The sequence below is a fragment of the Bubalus kerabau genome, chromosome 7 (genome assembly GCF_029407905.1).
Source record: "Bubalus kerabau isolate K-KA32 ecotype Philippines breed swamp buffalo chromosome 7, PCC_UOA_SB_1v2, whole genome shotgun sequence".
Taxonomy (NCBI): Eukaryota; Metazoa; Chordata; class Mammalia; order Artiodactyla; family Bovidae; genus Bubalus; species Bubalus kerabau.
In genome coordinates, this window is record NC_073630.1 from 85,158,789 (window position 1) to 85,181,229 (window position 22,441).

Here is a 22,441-nt window from a genome sequence, read left to right on the forward strand (position 1 = left end):
AATATGGTGCTGGAAAAGATTCTCAAGAGTCCCTTGGACAGCAAGGAGATCAAACCAGTCAACCCTAAAGGAAATCAACCCTGAATATTCATTGGAAGGACTGATCTGAACCTGAAGTTCCAATACTTGGGCCACTGATAAGAAGAGCCAACTTGTTGGAAAAGACCCTGATTCTTGGAAAGACTGAGGAAAGGAGGGGAAAGGGGTGACAGAGGATGAGATAGTTGGATGGCATCATCGATTCAATGGACACAAGTTTAAGCAAACTCTGAGATATACCGAAGGACAGAAGCTTGGTGTGCTGCAGTCCATGGAGTCACAAAGAGTTGGACATAACTGAGCCACTGAACAACAGAGGAAGCTTAATCAATCACATGGGATGACCTACTTCCTGTTAGCCCACCTCAGGCTATCCCAAGCCAAAACCTCCAATCAGGGCATACCTGAAGCCTTCCCTTTTTTTCACTGTAAAGCTTTTACACTCCACTGTCTGCCTTTGAGTCTGTTTCAGGTGTTGGTGGCTGATTCCCTTATCATAGCAAGCATTATCTTAGCTTTGTTCTGGCACAAGAACAGTGTTGATATATAAAATACTGAGGGCTTCCCAGGTTGTAGAATCCCATGGACCAAGAAGCCTGGTGGCCTCAATTCCATGGGGTTGCAAAGAGTCAGACAGAACTGAAGTGACTTAACACACATGCATGCATACATTACTGAATCATGTGTTTCTCTTGTGGGATGATACCTCCATCCTCCATGAGAAAACATCAATCACCTCCATTTCTAGAAACTGAAAGTTTCTACAAGCTCCTTCCACTAAACTTCTTCTTTCCAATCATTTCACAGCTGAATCAAGTCTATCTTCAAGGCTTCTTTGAGAGGAGTGTACCATTGTCATCACTAACTTGACTGTGCTAACCTATTTTAGGTTTTATTTTGAGAGAAGTAGAAGGGAAAAAGCAAAGGGAAGCAAAGTTGCAAAGAAAGTGATGCTAATTTTGCCAGCCAGCCAAAAAAAATTAGAATATTTTAAGCACAGTTTTGTGATAGTAACATTTACTTTAAACACTCCTTTGTCTTAGTGAAAGTGTAATGTTAATTAAAAATATGAGTGGGTCCAAAAAAGGAAAGAGATTAGTCAAAAAATAAGCCAAATATTTAAGTTCTAATTTATTTAGCTGTCTGCATTGTGGCTGTCAAATTACCTGTGGCGGATTCATTTTGATATTTGGCAAAACTAATACAGTTATGTAAAGTTTAAAAATAAAATAAAATTAAAAAAAAAATAATAATTTTCCAAAGTAGAATCACACCTATCATTATTAAATTTGTTGGGTAGAAAAACTGGGACTAATCTTTCAGTTTAATTACATCACTCACAAATAATTAAAGTAACTGGAAGTACACTGAAATTATAAAAACAAAAGGAATGTGTGTATTTTGTGATAAAAATTATGAGAATTGAATTAATTATGAGAATGATTTAAAAGAAACCTAAGTGCTCATTTTCATATCAAACTATTCAAATTCCATGTAAACATATACTTGGCCTATTAGTACTAGTCAGTAGTTTCCAAAGCATATATTATGGTAGTTATGTTTAAAATTAAATACAACAGTGACAAATGTTAACTATTTTAATGCATTATACACATATATAACAGTAGTTAATAATGATAATTGCTTTATACACATGCAATGGCATATACACATATGTGTGTGTGCATGTGTGTGCATGTAAAATACTTATTTTACATGCACACACATGTCAAACATTTATAATTGTGACCATATGTGATTTCCCAATATGAATTTTCCTGAACAAACATTGAAAAACGTTGCTAAATTATAATATTTAAACTAATATGATCCTGATATAAAGTAGAAGAATAGGTTTTATAGTCTAGAGGTAGTATAGATAAAAGATTATCTACATAGATACTTTTTTTTAGTAAATGTTACATGTAGAGACCTAAAACAGAATAAAGAGAGGGTGATAAATAGTGCTGGTACTTACATAAGTCTATAGAGAATATCAATTTAGATACTCAACCACATAAAATTTATATTTTTTGTACCTCATGCAAAATTAATATTATTAAAAAGCAAGCAAATTTTGCTACTTCTAATGATATATTTTCACTATATGAAAAGCTAAGATCTCACTAGGCTAAATGGGTAAAGAACATGTACACATAATTTATAAAATAGGCAGTAAAATAACTAATGAATATACTCATTGCAAATATATAAATGATCCTATTAAATCTCAAAAATAAAAAAAATGCAATTAAAAACACAGAACTATTTTTCTCCTATTAAATTAGTAGAGACTAACTAGTTTGTAAGCCATCAGGCAATCTCATGTACTGTTGGGGGAATGATAATTGGTACAATGTTTTAGAAGGGCCATTTATCAATAAATATCAACAGTCTTTAAAATATTCATATCCACTGTCCCTTAATTTGAATTATACAAATGTGTTCTAAGAATATTAGAGATAAAACAGCAACTCCCTTCCCCTACACCAACACAACAAAAGAAAGCAAACAAACAAACAAAAGGAAAAATAGATGGGAAATGTTAGCTACTAGAATATCAAAGAAGCAATAATTTTTTATTTTTTAAATATTTTCAACCGCATAGGAAATTTTCATATTATAATTTTAATCAAAGAAAAACAGAAAATAAAACTATACATTTTGAATTCAAATATGCATACATTGTTCAGTCATTAAGTTGACTCTTTACACCCCATGGACTGCAGTATCTCCCAGACTTTGCTGAAACTCATGTCCATTGAGTTGGTGATGCCACCCAACCACCTCAACCTCTGTTGCCTCCTCCTCCTGGCCTCAATCTTTCCCAGCATCACAGTCTTTTTCAATGAGTTGGCTCTTTGCATCAGATGGCCAAAGTACTGACACATCAGCATCAGTCCTTTCAAAGAATATTCAGGGTTGATTTCCTTTAGGATTGACTGGTTTGAATGGCTGATCTTCTTGCTGTCCAAAGGACTCTCAGCGGTCATCTCTAGCACCATAATTTGAAAGCATCAATTCTTAGGTGCTCAGCTTTCTTTATGGTCCAATTCTCACATCCATACATGACTACTGGAAAAATCATAGCTCTGACTATACGGACCATTGTGGGTAAAGTGATGTGTCTGCTTTTTAATAGGCTATTGAGGTTTGTCATATTTTTCTTCCAAGGAGTAAGAGTCTCTTAATTTTGTGACTGCAGTCACTGTCTGCAGTGATTTTGGAGCCCAAGAAAACAAAATTTGTCACTGTTTCCACTTTTTCTCCATCTATTTGCTATGAAATGATTGGACCAGGTGCCATGATCTTAGTTTTTTGAATGTTGAGTTTTAAGCCAGCTCGTTCAATATCCTGTTTTACCTTCAAGAGGCTCTTTAGTTTTTCTTCACTTTCTGCTTTAGAGTGTTATCATGTGCATATCTGAGTTTGTTGATATTTCTCCTGGCAATCTTGATTCCAGCTTGTGATTCATCTAGCCCTGCATTTTGCATGATGTACTCTGCATATAAGTTAAATAAGCAGGGTGACAATATACAGCCTTGATGAACTCTTTTCTCAATTTTGAATCAGTCCAATGTACTGAGGTGATCCCTAATGGACTTTCAAGCTGGGCTATTTAAGAATTCTCCGAGAGAGAGAGAGAAGTCACTCAGTCATGCTGGACTCTTTGCAACACTATGGACTGTAGCCTACCAGGCTCCTCTGTCTGTGGGATTCTCCAGGCAAGAACAATGGACTGGGTTGCCATTTCCTTCTCCACTCTTAGAGTGAGGGTAGTTTCAAAGAGTTGGAGACACACGAGCAGGACCCAGTCACCCTGGCAAAGGGCCAAACTGCATAGGCTCAGACAGATACTTGAAATATACAGGACTTCCACTTCAATTTCTTGGATGAGGAGTTAGAAGCCTCAGGACTTGGGTAGAAAAATACTAGATGGTAAAACTGACATCAACTTCAAAGTAGCTATTTCCCTCTTATTGAGTGACAGTATACACTATCACAGGTTTGAATGATTCCTTATAAATCATTAGGACTCAAGGAAAGGTCCAGTTTGTCTTGTCCCTTTACATTCTAAATGACTAGAGAAGAGGTGAATCTAACAGACAATTATAAGTACGTTTGAAACAGCTAGACTAGAAGGAGGTCAGAGAAAGTCAGATACCAATGTCAAAATATATCAAGAGGTCCTTATGTATTAGAAAACATACAAAGTCATGGAAATTTAGAATTCTGATTGATCATATACTTGTCATCAAACTGTATATAAACAATGCTCAACATTACTATTCACATAAACATTAAACTCATGCTGGTTTGATGATGACAGATTTTATATCATCTTTGGCATGATGAGATAGAAGTGAGGCATTTGGGTGGTTAAATTTTATCTTAAAATTTTCTGAGGAAGGCTGGACCTACAGATTGTCATTTTCCAGATAATTTTACTTGCAGCAAATTAAGAACATCAGAAAAATTCTACAAATTTAATATCTGTTGGAACAGATATGCTGAACTTGGTAGCCTTAAAAATGTAGCATAGTGTTGTTGGCACATATGGAGATCTCAGAAATAACTTTAGCAATGAGGATTGGTGGTAAATTCTATTATATCTAGGCAAAAATTCAATTCATATTAGTATAGAAAATATTCACTTAATTTATATTCTTACATATTTTAAAGATATTTGTTCAATTCTTTGCTCTGTGATTGTATGTTATGATTATCTTTTACATTCTTATGTGTCCTACATCTCTATACTTTGAAAAAGATAGATCTTTGCATTAAACAGGGGAAACATTGAGCAAAGTTTCAACAAGTTAAAAACAATCAAAATTATACGAACAGAATTGAACTCCACAGATAAGATTTTTTTTTTTTTTTTTTTTTTACAGGAATGGGGAGGGAGGAGGGAGGAGGGTTCAGGATGGGGAACACATGTAAAGATTTTTTTTTAAATGTTGGCAAAATGTGTACATCATCAATGAATAGAATCAGTTTAAACCAATGTCTATTAAATTTGCCTCAGGAAAATCATGTAAAATAGGCGTAAGAATGTGAAAGCAACACTAGGATATCTCAGTGTCAGTGCAGAGTTCTTGGAGGTGGAGAAGTGGTGTTTGTGAGATACGAGGGGATATTTGAATCCAGTGGAATATTTGATCTGGAGGAACACGGAAGAGGATTTACGTAGTTGGTCTAAGAATGGCAAAAAAACCCCCTAAGAAACAAAGAAGCTTATTTCCACTAATCAACACACAGATGTCTCAGTTTGCCAATTTGATGATATCTTGCCAATCAGGATGAAAGAGGCGGTATGTAAAGCAAGTGAAAACAAAAATAAAAACAAAAAACTCAATGGTCTGGCTTGCCTTTCAATCCACCCTGACTCAAGAGAACTCATGACCATCACAGAGATGTGCAACTCGGCAGCAGACCACAAGAACAGGAACAAAAGATAAGTCTTTACATAAATAATCATTGGAAGCATATAATTAAACATAAAATAATAATAAAAACATAATTCTAACATTGTTATCTGCAATACTGATGACTCCAAGAAAGTGGAAAATGCTTACAGACTATTGACAGCAAATGTATGCCAAAGATCGGATACAGAAAAGTTTGTCATTTTTCTGTGAGATTAGGAAGTCAGGAGGGTAAGAAATAAGAAAGAAGCAGGTGGTGAGGGATGATTAAAAGAATTTGGTAAGAAAGATAACTGGGATATAGTATGTATTGTAGCACTATAACCATCACAGCCATCAGGCAGATCTGAATTCAAAACTTCCACACAGCATAATATAAGAATTCAGCTGTTTGAGTCTGAGTTGCTATTCCATTTGAAACATTTATTACTTGCCAGGTTCACGCAAGTTTTAAAAAAAGAGCACAGGTCTTGAACAAATGTAGCTTTATCCTAGTGTTTAAAATCACTTGGAATATTTTATTGTTCATTTGCTTCATTTCTCAGCAGTAAGTATATTCCTAGACATGGCTCAGGAAATTAACTGAATTTTTTGTTGAATAGATGGTCTACCCTTTGGCATAGGGAAGTGCTATTGATTTTGTCTGCAGAGCTGCCTCTCAGGCTCCTATGAAAGCCTGTGCTATCATGGACTCTGAAAGATGTGGTGAGATTCCCAGAAACCTAGAAGGGTTTTCTTTCAGAGCCCAGCATCTTCTGGTATGGCAGCATGCTCGCTCTTTCAGATGGGGATCATGTTCTCATAGAAACACAGCTTCAGGCAAACAGAGATTAAAAAAAAAAAAAAAAGGGTATTTGGCTCTTGTGGTTAGGCTTTTGACCTGTCTTGTGTTTCATAGTACATGAAATATGAACCTCTAGATTCTTGCTAAAATAATTTTCATCTTTGGAAATCAATGAGATTAACTTGCCTCTAGTACCATGAAGAGAGGTTTTCCTTTCAAACGTTTGCCTCAGTATAACTTCCTGAGAGTTGCAGTGATGTTTACATGCTTGATCTGTGAAAAGTCGCAGGTGGGATATTCAATAACGTTGAGCAATTGAGCCAGTAACCCTCTTGGGTTCAGTTTCCTAGGATGATTAACTTCCCACAGTGGGCAATTAGTTGTTGCTATGCTCCCAGTCTTTCTGGCACTACTGTGCCCTGATCCCCATTTGTCCGTTATTAATAAATTATGATCTGGTCGCTAATTATCTTTGATTCAGAGCCTTTGAAGAAAAAAGCATGTAATCATGAGAAAATAGAAGGGATAACAACTCCCAGATATTAAATCAATACACATGCTTGGATTTATTAGAGTTTTATAATGTCACATCTATTGATAATTCATAAAATGTTGAATTTGTTTTTAATGAGCTCTTTTCTGAAATCAGTGGTTGCATGTGATTACAAATATTTGCCTATTTACAATTATTTTAAAATAAAATAGTATCTGATTAAAATATTTTGTGTAATACTTACTTTTATCAAAGCTTATCAAGCTCTGAAAGTACATAATCCTAGTTGTTAATGTGCCAAATATATCAACAGATGCATGATGACCATAACTTAAGGAGACTGAGAGAGAGGTACAATCACGTTAATGTTATATTATCATTTATAAAACTGAACACTGCTTGATATCACCAGGTATGTCACCATATTGGCATTAGCATGTCCAGATGTTAAATAAATAATGCAAGCTAGTGAAGATTTCTTAATTCCTATGCAATACTTCTTTGACGTCATTGCATTTATTTTCTGGATGACACCAAAGGTTTCATTACTTGGGAGAAAGCACATTTATGGTTTAGGTATTTTATTGTGCTTATGTCAGTGTTACTAACATTTTTTTTTTCCAAACTATGAACATTAATAGGGGAAAATGAGACAAAGCACTTCAAATAGAGATTGATGCCCAGTTTATCTTTAATTCAATAATTTATGAGTCATTCATTCAATTAGGTTATGTGGGAGAGCCACACAGGTTTTTATCCTCTAAATACTTACTGGCGAGCAGAAGAGAGAACATATTTACAATAATTTGTGGTTGAAAGCACTACATTCCATGAGAAATACTGGTACATTGTTGGGACTTAAGCAGAGGAGAGAATAGTTTGGCTAAAGGAATTGAGGAAGGTTTTATGATAGAACAAACAGTTGATGTGAGTCTTGACATGTGAGTGAGGTTTACATATTGAAAGATGAAGTGGGGGATATGAAAAAAGACACTGGGTGAGAGCCTCTCTCTTCATTCTTTGGTCATGTGCTTTGTCTGAGATTGACTCTACTTCAGATTCAGGCATAAGCTCTAAATGTACTGCCATGCAGTATGCCTTCCCATACTGTTCTTAGTTAAGGTCTCAGTGCTACTGATTGATTTACTCTGTGGGGCTGTGTATCAGGTTGCTGTCAGAGCCTGTGCCACCTATGAAGATGCAGGTCAAGAGCTCTAACATGGGGGCTGGATTCAAGTTGGTGACCAGTCCCACTTTAGGAATCCAACAATCATCTGGTCTCCTGCCTCCTCATGGACCACTCCTTCTCTGTCTCCTCTGGATGGATATTCCTCCTTCAATCTATCTCTCAGTACCTATCAGAGCCCTTGGGCTCTACCTAAATAAGCTCATTTTGATCAGTGCCTTTAAACACCACAATAGTGCCAGAGCATTCCTGAATCATGGATCTTCAATTGCATAGCAGGGAATATTTTAGCATTTGGATCTACAAGTGTCTGTACTTTCAATTTTTAAAAAATCTCTGGAACTTTTTATCTATATGATCTACAATTATCTTTTTGATAAACCACTTTGAATTTGGCTTCTGTCATACGCAACCAAAGGAACTGAGGTCTAAAACACATATAGTGATAATGCTGAAAAGCTAGTTTAAAGCATGTTTTCAAGAGTCTCAAACTCTGGCTTCACTTTGCCAGTCATCCAATCGTTGGATATTTACTGACAATTAACACCAGAATCACTTCACGGGAAATAGACGGGGAACAGTGGAAACAGTGTCAGACTTTATTTTGGGGGGCTCCAAAATCACGGCAGATGGTGACTGCAGCCATGAAATTAAAACACGCTTACTCCTTGGAAGGAAAGTTATGACCAATCTAGATAGCATATTCAAAAGCAGAGACATTACTTTGCCAACAAAGGTCCGTCTAGTCAAGGCTATGGTTTTTCCAGTGGTCATGTATGGATGTGAGAGTTGGACTGTGAAGAAAGCTGAGCGCTGAAGAATTGATGCTTTTGAACTGTGGTGTTGGAGAAGACTCGTGAGAGTCCCTTGGACTGCAAGGAGATCCAACCAGTCCATTCTAAAGGAGATCAGTCCTGGGTGTTCTTTGAAAAGACTGATGCTAAAGCTGAAACTCCAATACTTCGGCCACCTCATACGAAGAGTTGACTCATTGGAAAAGACTCTGATGTTGGGATGGATTTGGGGCAGGAGGAGAAGGGGATGACAGAGGATGAGATGGCTGGATGGCATCACTGACTCGATGGACATGAGTTTGGATGAACTCCGGGAGTTGGTGATGGACAGGGAGGCCTGGCGTGCTGCGATTCATGGGGTTGCAAAGAGTCGGACACGACTTGAGTGACTGAACTGAACTGAACTGAACACCAGAATCTGTGCTCAACACAAACACATATCTATCAGGGCAGACACATATAAAATGATGAACTTAAGTTTTGAGTGAAAACAAAAGTGAAATTAACTAGCTTTCACAAAACCAGGAATGGCTATGGGGGTGGTGACATTTGATATGTATGATTCTAGAACAGACATAGTTTACCATGTATAATTTTCAAGTGTATAATGAAGGGAAAATTTACTACAACCCAATATGTTCTTTTCTTATTAGTTAATTATTCATTTTGGCTACATTGAGTCTTTTTTACTTTTGCATGGGTTTTCTTTAGTTGCAGTGAGCAGGGGCTTCTCTTTGCTGCAGTGCACAGACTTCTCATTGCAATGGCTTCTCTTATTGCAGAGGTCAGGCTCTGGAGCACATGGGCTTCAGTAGTTGCGGCTCACAGGGTCTAGAGCATGGGCTCAGTAGCTGTGGTGCACGGGCTTACCTGCTCTGCAGCATGTGGGATCTTCCCAGACCAGGGATCAAACCTATGTCCCCTTCCACTGGTAGGTGGATTCTTATCCACTGCACCACCAGGGAAGTTGCTAACCCAGTATGTTCTTTAATTTACTTTAGGGTCAAGATATCACTGAGATTAATTTCTAAGGGTTATTTTATTCATATTATATCAGTTTAGAAAGTTTTTAAATGTTAATACTATTATTTTTAGCAGTAGAAACCCACTGGCTTCACATACAAGAGTTCAGAGTTTCACCAAAATCATATAGTTGAATGATATTAGTCATAGGAAAGTCAAATAGTGAAGAGTAAGGATCTTAGAGTTACAGCTGTGCCCAAGACCCAGGCCCTTATCAACTAACTATATAATTTATATTCTAGACATTGTCCTAAGGTGAGAGAACCTGCTGATAAAAATCCCTGTCATTCTGAAGCTTATATTCAAGTATGGGAGACAGAAAATAAACCAAATAGATACAAATATACACACTTTCTTCCGCATTGCAGGCAGACTCTTCACTGACTGAGCCACCAGGCAAGACAAAATATACACACAAATATTAATACGTATATTATAATGGCAATGGGTACTGTAAAATCAAATCAAGGTAAGGAAGATCTGATGCACAGAGGAAGAAATCATGGGCTGTTATTTTAGAAAACTCAATTGAGAGAATGAGGTTAAACAAAGAAAGAAGGAGAAAGTCCTGTTTCTTTCTGGGGCAAAAGAGTTTTAGACAGTGAGAAGAGCCAGTGCAAAAGCCTTACAGTTTGGCTATTTTTACAATATTCAAGAAACATCAAGGAGATAACTTTTATGAAGTATAAATTGGAGATAGAGCTAATAACGAGATACAGAGTTGTGAGATATTACATTTGAAGTCCTTGAACAGTGTCTACTAGCAGGTCATATGTCATTCATCTAGAAAATATTAAACTTACTGTTATCAATATTATTATTGTGTACTTCCACCAGGCAAAGATGCTTCTCTGAAGGTTTTAGGATACTTCATACTCTATACAAAGGATTCATTTCAGAAGCTATTGTGCTTTTATATAAAAGCTCTGTGGGCAGAGCTCTGGCACTTGTCTGAACTAAATAGCTGCATTCAAAATGCCTGTACAATTATCTTATTTGGCTACAAAGGAGCTTGAAGAAAAGTTTCTAGATCCAGCATATTTTAGCATTAAGCCATTGTTTTTCCTAACATAAGAATTATGGCAGGCATTTAATAAGAAGTCAAATACTTCTTGAAATTATGAATCATACCACCATTTTTTCCAAAAGAAAAAAAATACCATGAAAAAAATAATTTTGGCTTAAAACTCTTTTATTTAACTCTGAAACTTCAATACTTTGGCCACCTGATGCAAAGAACTGACTCATTGGCAAAGACCCTGATGCTGGGAAAGATTGAAAGCGGGAGGAGAAGGGGATGACAGAGGATGAGATCGTTGGATGGCATCACTGACTCAATGGACATGAGTCTGAGTAAGCTCCGGGAGTTGGTGATGGACAGGGAAGTCTGGTGGGGCTGCAGTCCATGGGGTTGCAGAGTCAGACACGACTGAGCAACTAAACTGAACTGACTGATGTACCTTCAAGACATACATTTTCCCATGCCCAAATGATGACATCAACTTCAGTGACTATTACATACAAATAACAGTAATATATTTGCAATATATCAAATTTAAGTCTATATCACCACTGAGAAGTTAAATTATTTGTAATTAAAAGACATTTTAACCAGGAGCAAATATCTGGTTTATAAAATATTCAAGAAGTTAAAAGGTGATCAAAGAGAATAAGTTCAAAGTGAGGGTGGAGTCTAAATGCTATTATATTTTTGTGTGTTTATCAATCATATTTTAGCACAAGGAGAAATATGTATAATTCAATGTCAGTGTCCTCGATCATTTCTAGTACAGACTTTCAGTAATTTGCTAGTGCTTTAAAGATAATTCCCCAAATTTTTGTTAGGTTTTTGTCCACATCTCTTCATTTAGTTTTTCTTTTATTTGACAAAACTTCATTAATTCAGTATACACCAGGTACTACAAGGTAGATAAGATTTTCTTAGTCCCAACAAAAATTGCCTTGAATGAGATAGGAAAAGTCCCATTAGACTTGTATCATTTAACTTCTAAATAAGTCTGTTTAAGTTCATGAAAAGTAAAATAAAATAGCCGGAGATATTTCTATCATAAGACAAATGCTCCCTGAAATTCAAGAATGCACATACAACAAAATGAAGTAATTAAAGTTTCATGCCAAAAATTTGCTGGTAAATAAATATAAATCTCAGATTAATTTTTAGTAAAGTGTATTTTCCTTTAACCTGAAAATTCCTAGTCTCAACACCATAGTCTGTGTAATTAAAAAGAATTAATTTGAATGAACAGTGCCCAAATTATAATTGCTGATATTTTTAAAAAAGTAATACACTTCAGCAATACACTAGATCCAAAATTATCAAGAGTTGGGTTTAATAATGCTGAAAATTAAGCTTCTCTTCTTAGGGGTAGATATCATTTTAATTCAACTGAGAAATACACTAAATATTTCTAGACACTAAAATTTAGTTATTCTTGTATGATAGTTTCTGATGCATGTGGAATTTGTGTACGTGTGTGCATGCACACTAAAGCTATACTGTTCTTCAGTTACTAAACAGTAGGTATACTGAAACTTCTCTCACTTTGTCTAATGCTGCAGATGTAACAAACTGAATTGCTTTTAAGTCAGTTTTATATATATTAAGGAAAAAATGAGGGTGGGGGACAGTGTTTGATTCATATGTAGGTCAGCGAGGATCCCTAGCTGAATGTCATCAGTAAATTCACATTAACAATACTTAGGTTACATAGATAAACTGTAAGTCTACAGTAAAATGCTTCTTACATTTTATCTGTTCTCTAATAAATCTTTAAACACACAAACGTATTGGTCTCTAGACCTTGCCCCTTTCCTCCATTTTTATTCAGTAGACTAGACAAATAATATCTTCCTATGATCCCCATGTGCCTATACATGAGTAATGCTTCTGGATCTACTGGAAAGGAAGAGGCTAACCAGTATCTCAGTCACAAGTAAATAACTGATATCACAAACCTGCAAATGTATGATAGTCAACCACCTTTTTGGGTAGAAAAGACAGATTATATCATCATAGTTGTTTTAGTAGTTACAATTTACTCAATTCAAATACCTTACTTGATCAAAATCTGAGCAAAGTTTTTATGACAAGACTGGTGGAATTAGCTTCTCTTCCAGAAAGCAAGGACAAAAGTAGAGCATTCTCCCTAAGTGACTTCAGAGAGAATAGATCATTGGGGCACAATCCAGCCAGGCTCTGGCTTGAGCAGGGCTGGCAGTCCTCAATAGAACACAGACTGCTTCCCAGCTAGCAATTCTGAAAGTGAATCACTGCTATTCTAATAGTAAAAGTAAGCAACAATTTCTTAAGAAAACCTTGAACACTCTTAAATGAACAAGAACTAGAAGAAAGAGAATTCTGGGGAAAGAAAAAGGATGTTCAAAGGAAGTAACAATGTTTTATGAAATTTATTTTATGAAAATAAACTGTCTCGACTGTAATTTAAAGATGTAGTCATAATGCTTTTCGTAATACAATATGCAGGATACTGAAAATGCCTAATTCTATATATTTATCAGTTGAATAGGTGCCGAAGAGTCAAAAGTAAATGAGTAAAATAGTACAAAATCAATATGAATATTGATTTCTTGACTTTTTTTGAATCATATATTTTCAAATATTTCTTTAGGTTTAATACTTTCATGAAGACTTATCAGGTTTTCTATAATAGTCTAACATCAGAACATTTTCAAATGGACAGCTCTCATGACTGAATATCCCTTCTAACAGTGGCCTGGATGAAAAATGGAAATATGTTTGTTGCAGGAATAGAACACACTCATGCTTTTATTTATTTTTTTAGAAAGATTGATTATGCTTTGATCAATGTCAGGAAACAGCTTCCTCATGAGCTCTTGTTGGGGGCTCTGCCTCTTTGTTCAAAGTGAAAAATATAGATATTTAATGCACATATTAATGTATATATTGATATAACATTCAATAAAATTCACTATATTCACTCTGATTGACATATTCAGGTTGAAATCATTCAGAAGCTGAATTTAAATGCAGTCAGAAAAATGGGGTGGTTATTTCTCAAAATGCCTGTTTGTCAGAGTGTCTACTTTGTATCCATCACCCTATTAGGATAGAACGCTGGCTAAACTGGAATTATTAGGCTTATTCTTCTCAAAAAATAAGCACAGACACAGGCCTTCCTAAACACTAAAATTGAAACCTTTGAGAGGATATATTGATAAATGCTCTTAAGGAAAAGAATAAAACTCAGGTTAAAATAAACTATATCAGGAAAAGATATGGTTATATTAACAACATAATAAATAATAACATGTTAATACTATTTGTGTGAAGAGAATATACCTGGATATACCTGGAAAAGAGAAATTGTGTGCTTAAAAGTTAGCACTCACATGGACAAGGTAAAACTTAAGAAATATATCCTACATAGAGGCTATCTAATGATATATCACTTGCCTGATTTGTTTTGGGATGTGATTAACAGTCAAATGGTCAGATCAAGGTAAGGCAGATATCAGCTGCAAAAGTTCAGAAGCACAGCTTCCTGTCTTACCTTCCACTGAGGAGGAAGCCGATAACCACTGCCAACAAAATGACTCCCACTGTCACAGACACAGCAATTATAGGAATCTGGCTTTGATCGCTGGATGCTGCAACTGCTGATAGGAGACAGAGAAAATAGAGCCTGTGGTTAAAGTGATCATATGCATTCAAAAAAGAGCTGCTTAATAGTCAGTAATCAATGCACAGTTTAAGCAATTCACCCACATTTGGCTGAGATTTCCCCCTAATATCTCTTCTCAACCATGTGTAATTGAAAAGACATTTTTAAGAGAAAATATTTATTTTCCAAATGGAAATTTGGAAGACCAGCTAAGTCACTGATTATTTCTTTGTCATCATAAAAAATGAATGTCATTGTTCACATAGTATTCATTTAGCAATCTTAGGCTTGCAAGAAAAAAATTGGAACTTAGTCTTTAATTTCAAACACCTCCTAAATAGGAGATAATAAGTATATGAGATTTGATATTTTTAGAGTTTGCATGTGGCTGTTCTCTAGGAAAAAAATGCCTCATTATCTTAGATAGGACTTTTTATTAGAGACATCAGTTGAAATGTCAAAAATGATGTGGCTATGACCTCATATGATATCACTATTATCAATATAATTTTAAAAATCAATATTTCAAGGAGAATATTATCACTAAATATACCTCCATTATTGGGACCACATTTTCAAAAATATCAATATCATTTAGAATTTTAAGTCTAAATTAAGATTAGGTTTGTTTACACAATTTTTTTAATACATGTATTTAGATGAAATATTTTATATTTTAATGATATAATTACCATAATAAGAGGAATATGGACATAATCAGATAGTTGCATCTAAATAAAGCAAATAAATTTTTATTTTGTGCTGATAACTAAAACTAAGTTGATTAAAATAAGAAACCTATAGCGCAAAATATATTTTATTAATGTTCTCAAGAAACCCTCAGTGGGATACTTGGCATGCTTATTGGGTAATGACATTATATTTTGATAAATTCAGAGTGAACTTAGATAAGTTCACCTCCATGATAACAAATTTTAAGTCACCAAAGCTAATGACAACTATACTTCTTGTTTTGTTTTTTTACAATCTCTCTGATCTTGGCCCTATCAATATTTTTGGACATTCAAATGTTTCCCCTTTGAGGCTTGTCACCTCTCCATTGATTCTTTCAACCAAAATTGACTGATTCTCTGACAACCTTCTTACACAGATCTACATTTTCACCCTTTCAGATCAGTCTTCAAGAGTCCAGTATTGACAACAACTGGTTCATGGATGAGAAAAACTATTATTTACAATCTAAATCTGTACTCTTCCTCTCCCTTTTCTTGGATAACAACAGTTGCAATACAAAGTCTCTTTACCCTGCTTTTTCTTGTCGTGATACTGAGATGCATGGTAGAGAATTTATTACCAGTGAGCAGTATAAACGTGGTAGGGCAAAGCTACCCCACTAGCATAGGTAGTAGCCTCCCCCAAGATTAGCTTTATTAATTTTCAAATTCAAATTACTTTTTTCTTCCTCAGTTCTTTAAATCTGCTTTAGGCAGGTGGCACTGTTTCTAGAGAAAACCATGAAGACTTGGTCCAAATAATCTCAATGTTATTTCATTTGGACTTCAAAGCTTTTGATCCTCTCTTTTAATTTCCTTACAAAGTCATGCTCATAATGAGTCTTCCTCATTTTCTCAGTAGAATAATCCATTCCCACCTCCTACATTTTAGAAATGTTAAATTTTATAGATAAAAAAGACTGATCAAGTCTGAATTCCATGGTTAAATATAATAGCATACCTTTCTTTTGCTTTATCTAACTCCACTGTTTGAATTTTTCCTGTCTCTTCCAAGGCACTGATCTTTAAAATCTCCCTCTGGGGGAAAATTTTCATTTCCTTACAGTCTGCTTCTTTGCTATCTACAAGCCCATGAGATAATTTCTCTTGGGGACAACAAATTCTTATACCTAAATTTACTGATATTATTAATTTAAATTGAGTCTGAAAACAGCTCCAGCATTTACTACACATATGGATTAAGGCAAATTATTTAACCTTGTAAAGTCTCATTTCATTAATCCCCAGAGAGGGATAATTTCCAGGGATCATTATATATATATATATATATATATATTTTTTTTTTTTTTTTTTGCTTAGCGATAACTCGTAGCATAGTGCTTCAATTATTGCCAGCCTTATTTAAACAGGAGATATAATATATACATATTATCTCCTGTTTTATCCATCATTCTTATTCTCTTCTATTTTTCAGCATCCTGATTGACTCATTTAGAACCAGCCTCACTGATTTAACACACATGAGTCTGAGCAAGTTCTGGGAGATGGTGAAGGACAGGGAAGCCAGGCAAACTGCAATCCATGGGGTCGCAAAGAGTCGGACATGAATTAGTGACTGAAAAACAACCTCTTCTAAGAACCAACATTATTAATTTTTTTCTGAAACTTTTCTTCTTCTGCCTTTGAGTTCTGTGCATGATATGATATCTGTCAAATGCAATGAGCAACTCTCCATTTACTTCACAAAGTGAAAGTCAAAGTGTTAGTCGCTCAGTCATGTTTGAATCTTTGTGACCCTATGGACTATGCAGCCCACCAGGCTCCTCTGTCCATGGAATTCTCCAGGCAAGAACACTGGAGTGGGTTGCCATTTCCTTCTCCAGGGGATCTTCTGGACCCAGGGATTAAACCCAGGTCTCCTACATAGCAGGCATATTCTTTACCATCTGAGCCATCAGGTAATCCCCCATTTACCCTACCATACACTATAATGAGGTATTTGATCTTGTTGAACATACACTCCATCTTTAAAACTCTCCTTCTCTTGGTTTCTATGAGAAATCAGATGAGCTGATTTCTCTTTCTCCCGCTCTGAAACACTGCTTTGTCAGTTCTACTGATGCTCTTCCCATATTTTACATGTGAACAATTCTTCATGAATGCTGGTTCTTTATCCTGCTCACTTCTTTCTTTCTCTTTCCATCTTACCTCTTTTTCTTCCTGTCTCTCATAGATATTTCTTTGCTCATGGCATCAGTTAACTAAAAGTTGAGTCAGATATGACAGAGTGACTGAACAAAATAAGCTGAAGAGTCCCACATTTATATCTCCAACTCTTATTTCTCATCAAAGGATCATTCTATTAAAAAAAAAAAAACTGTTTCCATTTATTTGGATTTTATTTTCACATAAAAATAAATTTATGTGAAAAAAATTATGTTTAAAAAATTGATTCTTGGGCTTCCCTGGGGGGCTCAGTGGTAAAGACTCCACCTATCAATGCAGAAGACACAGGTTCAATCCCTGATCTGAAAGGATACCACATGCCATGGAGTGACAGAGCCTGTTGCTGCAACTATTGAACCTGTGATCTAAAGCCTGGGAGCTGCAACTACTGAGTCCACATGCTGCAGCTATTAAAGCTCATGTGCCCTCACGCCCATGCTTTGCAACGAAAGAAGCCACCCCAATGAGAAGTGCACTTACTGCAACTACAGGGTAGCCTCCAATTGCTGTAAGTCGAGAAAAGCGCACATAGCAACGAAGACAGCATAACCGAAAATAAATAAATAAGAATAAAAATTGACTCTTAAACCACATCCACCTTCAAAGGCATTTAAAAATAATATCTAAATGAACAGGCTTCCCTAGTGGCTCAAATGGTAGAGAATCCACCTCCCGTGTGGGAGACCTGTGTTCAATCCCTGGGTTGAGGAGATCCCCGGGAGAAGGAAATGGCAACCCACTCCAGTATTCTTGCCTGGAGAATCCCCATGAACAGAGGAGCCTAGTGGGCTACAGACTGTGGGGTCCCAAAGAGTTGGACAGGACTGAGGGATTAAGCACAGCATATGTAAATAAACAAACTAAATAAATCTAACAAACTAGACTAGTTTTGTCTCTTTCTGATTTAAGTAGAACTGAATTTTTCTTGATTCCTGCTGCTGCTGCTGCTGCTAAGTCGCTTCAGTCGTGTCTGACTCTGTACAACCCCATAGACGGCAGCCCACCAGGCTCCCGCGTCCCTGGGATTCTCCAGGCAAGAACACCGGACTGGGTTGCCATTTCCTTCTCCAATGCATGAAAGTGAAAAGGGAAAGTGAAGTCTCTCAGTTGTGCCCAACTCTAGTGACCCCATGGACTGCAGCCTACCAAGCTCTTCCATCCATGGGATTTTCCAGGCAAGAGTACTGGAGTGGGGTGCCATTGCCTTCTTGACTCCTACTTAGTCTTAATTACCAAATATGTTTTGTTTCTATTCTATATTTCTCCCCATGTATTACTTTTTTTTTCATTAACTATTCACCTATTTGATCAAAGTTGCTGTAGTATGGTTCACAGGTGTTTTGATTCAAATTCGCTGGAGTATGGTTCATAGGTCCTTTAAGTGCTCCCTTTGACCTCTAGGTACTCACATGAAACATCTAAAAATATCACTTTGATCATGTTTCTCGAAACAAAATGTTAATAGACACCCACTGCCTATGGAAAAATAGTCTCAAATTAGAAGGGCATTCAATAGCCCTACTAATCTGATTCTAACAAATCCTTCTGGTCTCAACGTGCCAGTTCGGGACACTGAGAGATAATTTATTGGCAGAAATAGGTGTGATTAATCAGAAGTAAAGATAAAAACAGGACTATTTCAGACTAACGAAAGTATTAATTTTGAGGGAAAAAATGGGTGCTGAGAAGTATGAAATGTTTCATTTTTAGCAATTTCCAAGAAGTCTAACTTAATGTGCTAAAATATGGGAGAGTATTTTGCATTAAAACAAGTATTAATGGCATGCCAAAAATTTTAAAAATTATTTAAACTAGTACATTTTGTGAAAACACTTTGCAAGTAACGTCAAATCACAAACATTCACATTTACCTGTTTACATCTACTGCCCACTGAAATCATATCTATTTGTATAATGAAAAATTTAGCAAAAGAGCTGTGAGGAATAATTTTTTAAATATATTTACATTTATTTTTTAAAAGCTTGAAGTATTTTTCATGTTTCTTGATGTGCTTTAAGTATTGATTAATTTGCACTGATTAATTAATTTGAGTTATCTCAAAATAATTTAAGACTTTTATTATTTATTCCTTTGTTTGCCTGACAGCATCAATAATATTCCCAAACATCAACTAAATTGAAAATAAATAGAATTTATAGGATACTGTCAATGCCTTCATAATTGTTCATTCTCTATTAGTGGTCAAAAAATGGTAAGCACAGTATGATTTATGATTATCCTTTTACATACTGTTAAAATTTCAGTATTTAAAGATATGAATTTTAGTCATTAATATTGCCTATTTTCTTATATATATTTATTAAGAATTGGTTGGTTAATAATGTAGTTCTCGAAAAATAGTGGAGGAATGTTTTGGGAATGCTTAAAAGCAAATTTTGCAGCAATGAAACATATTACTATTAAAAGGATGTTAATTATGAAAATTAATGTTCTTTAGTAAATAATAATGCTTCCTTTTGCTAATTATTATATATTTGCATCATCTCTGGAAACTTTAAGATAGCATCTATTGAGAAATTGTGTTGTGTTCCCTTATTTTGCTTCCTCACTTCTGGTTGCAAATCCATATTACATAAATAGTCTCTAGATAAATTGTGACATATATGAATCACTGAGTTTAATCACTGAGGCTAAAGAGATTTGTTAGAGACAGATTACAAGGGTTTTCTAAGGCCAGGCTGAGAATTTAGGATTTTCTCACATATAAATATATATCTATTAACTTTCTTGATCAGAATAAGCTGATCAAAGTTATAACTTTTGATTTGCAATGAGTACACAAGAATTAGTAGGGAAATTTAAAGCATCATGGCAGACAAATAAGCACAAGAAAAGATTTGGACCATCATTGGCTGTTACAGGTTTCAATTAAATCAACAATGAGATATTGCTACCCACCTGTCCAAAAATGACAAAATAAAATAGTGACATTATAAAATGTTGATAATTATGTGGAGAAATTGATCACTCATACATTGGTGGTGGGCATGTAAAATGGTACAGCCACTAAGGAAAAAATTTTGGCAGTTTCTTACGAAAATAAACGTGCAATTACCATAAAACTCCAGTAACTGTACTCTTAGATAGTTATCCCAGGGAAATAAAAGTTTAGGTTGAGACAAAAATATATACATGAATGTTCATAGCATTTTTATGTTAATAGCAAAACTGTTAATGTTAATAGAAAAAACTGGTATCAGCCCAGACATCTTTCAATAGGTGAATGTTTAAAGAAACTACGGTACATATTTATCATGGCATCAGTTCAGTTCAGCTGTGTCTGACTCAGCTGTGTCTGACTCTTTTCGAGCCCATGGAGTGCAGCGTACCAGGCTTCCCGGCCCATCATCAACCCCTGGAGCTTGCTCAAATTCATGTCCATTGAGTTGGTGATATCATCCAATCATCTCATCTTCTCTAATCCCCTTCTCTTCCTGCCTTCAATCTTTCCTAGGATCAGAGTCTTTTCCAAGGAGTCAGTTCTTCCCATCAGATGACCAAATTATTGGAGTTTCAGATTCACCATCAGTCCTCCCAATGAATATCATGGATACTGCTCAACAGTGAAAAGGAACAGACTTCATATGCACAACCTGGGTGAATCTACAGGGAATTAGACTGAATGAGAAAAAATTCCAAACTCAAAGGGAATGTACTATATGATTCCATTTTCAAACATTTTTAAAATGTCAAGATTTTAGAAATGTATATTAGAAATTTATGGCTCTGGGACTTCTCTGATGGTCCAGTGGTTAAAAATCTGCCTGGCAATGCAGGGGAAGTTGGTTTGATCTCTGGCTGGGGAACTAAGATACCACATGTTGCAGGGCAATGAAGCTTGTGGTGCTACAACTAAAGCAGCCATGCACTACAATGAAAGATTTCTCATGATGCAATGAAGATCCTATGGCACAACTAAGACCCGGTGCAGCCAAGTAAATAAATACATTCTTTTCAAAGAAATTAGTGGTTGCCAGAGATTAGTTATTGGGCAAGAGTTGTTCCTGAAGGCCGTGGTTGTGGCTATAAAAGGGCAACAAGAGAGATCCTTGTGAGGTTGATACTATTCGATATCTTGACTGTGATGGTAGCTACACAAACCCTCACAAGTGACCAGATTATACATAACTTAATACACACATGTCTGCACACTCACATACATAGGAGTACAAGGAAATGTAAGACTTCATCAATTCCAATATCCTAGTTATATTATAACTTTGCAAAGTGTTAAAGAGCTCTCTTTAACTTCCTTACAAAGTCTACCTCATTATTTTCTGTAGACTAATCCGTTCCCACCTCCCACATTTTAGAAATGTTAAACTTTATACATAAAAGAGCCTGATCAAGTCTGAATTCCATGGTTAAATATAACTCCATATCCTTCTGTTGCTTTACGTAACTCCACTGTTATAATTCTTCCTGTCTCTTCCAAGACACTGACCTCTAAAGATCTTCCTTCAGGGTCGTCTCAGTGCACCAGCCCCGTATACCTGTGGCGGATTCATGTTGATATATGGCAAAACCAATACAATATTGTAAAGTTAAAAAAAAAAAAAGATCTCCCTTCAGAGGGAAAATTTCATTTACTTACAGGCTGCTTATCCACTACCTACAAGCCTAAACAGATAATTTATCTTGGGGACAACAAATTCTTATACTTAAAATTACTGATATTATTAATTTAAACTGAGTCTGAAAACAGGTCCAACATTTACTATACATATGTGTGGAAGTCAGGATTGAAATAGCTCAACTGGAATTCCATCACCTCCACTAGCTTTGTTCATAGTGATGCTTTCTAAGGCCCACTTGACTTCACATTCCAGGATGTCTGGCTCTAGATCGGTGATCATCCCATCATGATTATCTTGGTTGTGAAGCTCTTTTTTGTACAGTTCTTCTGTGTATTCTTGCCACCTCTTCTTAATATCTTCTGCTGCTGTTAGGTCCATACCATTTCTGTCCTTTATCGAACCCATCTTTGCATGAAATGTTCCCTTGGTATCTCTAATTTTCTTGAAGAGATATCTAGTCTTTCCCATTCTGTTGTTTTCCTCTATTTCTTTGCATTGATCGCTGAGGA

General features: G+C 35.6%; 1 protein-coding gene across 1 annotated transcript in view; it reads right to left on the bottom strand.

Moving 5' to 3' along the window:
• EPHA5 (EPH receptor A5) overlaps positions 1 to 18,703 on the bottom strand; it is a 99,598-nt gene extending 80,895 nt beyond the window's left edge. The window contains exons 1-2 of the mRNA XM_055587405.1: positions 18,634 to 18,703; positions 14,302 to 14,407 (exon numbers count right to left, since the gene is read on the bottom strand). Of these exons, the coding sequence (XP_055443380.1) occupies positions 14,302 to 14,407; positions 18,634 to 18,703 (176 nt within the window). The remainder of the gene's footprint in view (positions 1 to 14,301; positions 14,408 to 18,633) is intronic.
• Positions 18,704 to 22,441: the final 3,738 nt, after the last annotated feature.